The following is a 2500-nucleotide window of genomic DNA, read 5'->3' on the forward strand; positions in this document are numbered from 1 at the left end:
CGGAGAGACAGAGACGGAGAGACAGACAGACAGAGACAGACACAGAGACGGACAGACAGAGACGGAGAGACAGAGACGGAGAGACAGACAGACAGAGACACAGAGACAGACACAGAGACGGACAGACAGACAGACAGACAGAGAGACGGACAGAGACAGAGACACAGACACAGACACAGACAGACAGAGAGACAGACAGAGACAGACAGAGAGACAGACAGAGACACAGACAGACAGAGACACAGACAGAGACAGACACAGAGACAGACAGAGAGACAGACAGAGACACAGACAGAGACACAGACAGAGACACAGACAGAGACAGAGACACAGACAGAGACAGACAGACAGAGAGACAGACAGAGACAGACAGAGAGACAGACAGAGACACAGACAGAGACAGACACAGAGACAGAGAGACAGACACAGAGACACAGACACAGACAGAGACAGACACAGAGACGGAGAGACAGAGACGGAGAGACAGACAGACAGAGACACAGACAGAGACAGACACAGAGACAGAGACACAGAGACGGAGAGACAGACAGACAGAGAGATAGACAGAGAGACAGACAGAGAGACAGAGACAGAGACACAGACAGAGACAGAGACAGGCAGAGAGACAGACAGAGAGACAGACAGAGACAGAGACACAGACAGACAGAGACACAGACAGAGACAGAGACACAGACAGAGACAGACAGACAGAGAGACAGACACAGAGACAGAGAGACAGAGACAGACACAGAGACAGACACAGAGACACAGACAGAGACAGACACAGAGACGGAGAGACAGAGACGGAGAGACAGACAGACAGACAGACAGAGACACAGACAGAGACAGACACAGAGACAGAGACACAGAGACGGAGAGACAGACAGACAGAGAGATAGACAGAGAGACAGACAGAGAGACACAGACAGAGACAGAGACACAGACAGAGACAGAGACAGACAGAGAGACAGACAGAGACAGAGACAGAGACAGACACAGAGACAGAGACACAGACAGACAGAGACAGACAGAGACACAGACAGAGACAGACAGATAGAGAGACAGACAGAGACAGAGAGACACAGACAGAGACAGACACAGAGACAGAGAGACAGACACAGAGACACAGACAGAGACACAGACAGAGACACAGACAGAGACACAGACAGACACAGAGAGACAGACACAGAGAGACAGACAGAGACAGAGAGACACAGACAGAGACACAGAGACACAGACAGAGACACAGAGACAGAGAGACAGACAGACAGACACAGAGACAGACAGACAGAGACAGACAGAGACACAGACAGAGAGACAGACACAGAGACAGACAGAGAGACAGACACAGAGACAGACAGAGACACAGACAGAGACACAGAGACAGAGACAGAGACACAGACAGAGAGAGAGACAGACAGACAGAGAGACAGAGACAGACAGAGAGACAGGAGTTTGGGAGGTGTGTGGACGTGGAGGTGAAGGTGAGGTGAAGGTGAGGTGTTGTGTTGTGAGCAGGTCCTGGAGGAAGAGGAGTATGAGGTGTGGAGGAAGAAGCAGCTGCTGGCAGAGAGCAGCATAGAGAGCAGAGAGGAGCTTCTGCTGGAGTCTGCACAGAGGCTGGAGATCAACCTCACGCTGCTGGGTAATGCTGCAGATGCTTCAGCCTGCTTCAGCCCCGCCCTCTTCCTCACTCACAGCAGCTCTGCGTCTCTCCAGGGGCCACCGGCATCGTGGACAGACTGCAGGAGGACGTCCCAGAGACCATCCAGGCTCTCCACAGGGCCGGCATCAAGGTCTGGGTCCTGACCGGAGACAAGCAGGAGACGGCCGTCAACATCGCCTGTGCCTGCAAGCTGCTCCGCCCCAACGACCGACTCCTGACCGCCAACTGTAGCAGCAAGGTCAGTGGACGAGGAAGAGGGGGAGGAGGAGGAGGGGGAGGGGGGGGAGGCGGAGAGGGGAGAGGGGGGGGGAGCGTGTCGCTGACGTGTCATCTCTTTCAGGACACGTGTGCGGCGCTGCTTCACCAGCTCACCATGGAGGTACAGAGCGCTCATGAGAGTTCCACCAAACTGGCCACAGGGGGCGCCGGCCATCCCTTCACAGGAGCGGCGCCGGGCTTCATCCTGGTGATGGACGGGCGCACGCTGGACTGGGCCCTGCAGGAGGAGCTCCACTTCCTGGAGCTCAGCCGCCACTGCAAGGCGGTCATCTGCTGCAGGTCCACGCCGCTGCAGAAGAGCCAGGTGGTGCGGCTGATCCGGGACAGGCTCGGGGTCATGACCCTGGCTGTAGGTGAGGACCCGCTGACACCACACACACATGAATGTAGACAGGAGCCACTGGTGATGGATTTGACTCATTTGACTCAGTCTGGGTCAGAGGTCATGTGATTGTCAGCTTGAGTTCTGTGTGAGTTTGGCCCGGCCGGACAGAGGTCCGATCAGAACCCGGTCCTCACTCTGTGTTTGTGCTCCAGGAGACGGAGCCAACGACG

General features: G+C 55.4%; 1 protein-coding gene across 5 annotated transcripts in view; it reads left to right on the top strand.

Annotated features, from left to right (window-relative positions):
• Positions 1-2500, top strand: part of atp10d (ATPase phospholipid transporting 10D) — a 17204-nt gene that overhangs the window by 10728 nt on the left and 3976 nt on the right. For all 5 annotated transcript variants that reach the window (XR_012964079.1, XM_076157035.1, XM_076157034.1 and 2 more), the window contains 4 exons: positions 1519-1645; positions 1720-1904; positions 2007-2298; positions 2483-2500. The exon at positions 2483-2500 is cut by the window's right edge and continues 59 nt beyond it. Coding sequence is in view for 4 of the 5 variants with exons in the window: in XM_076157035.1 (XP_076013150.1) it covers positions 1519-1645; positions 1720-1904; positions 2007-2298; positions 2483-2500 (622 nt within the window). In the remaining variant the exon portion in view is untranslated. The remainder of the gene's footprint in view (positions 1-1518; positions 1646-1719; positions 1905-2006; positions 2299-2482) is intronic.

This window comes from Genypterus blacodes, unplaced genomic scaffold (assembly GCF_046128005.1).
Source record: "Genypterus blacodes isolate CSIRO-AG114 ecotype Tasmania unplaced genomic scaffold, CSIRO-AGI_Gbla_v1 ptg000071l_1, whole genome shotgun sequence".
NCBI lineage: Eukaryota > Metazoa > Chordata > Actinopteri > Ophidiiformes > Ophidiidae > Genypterus > Genypterus blacodes.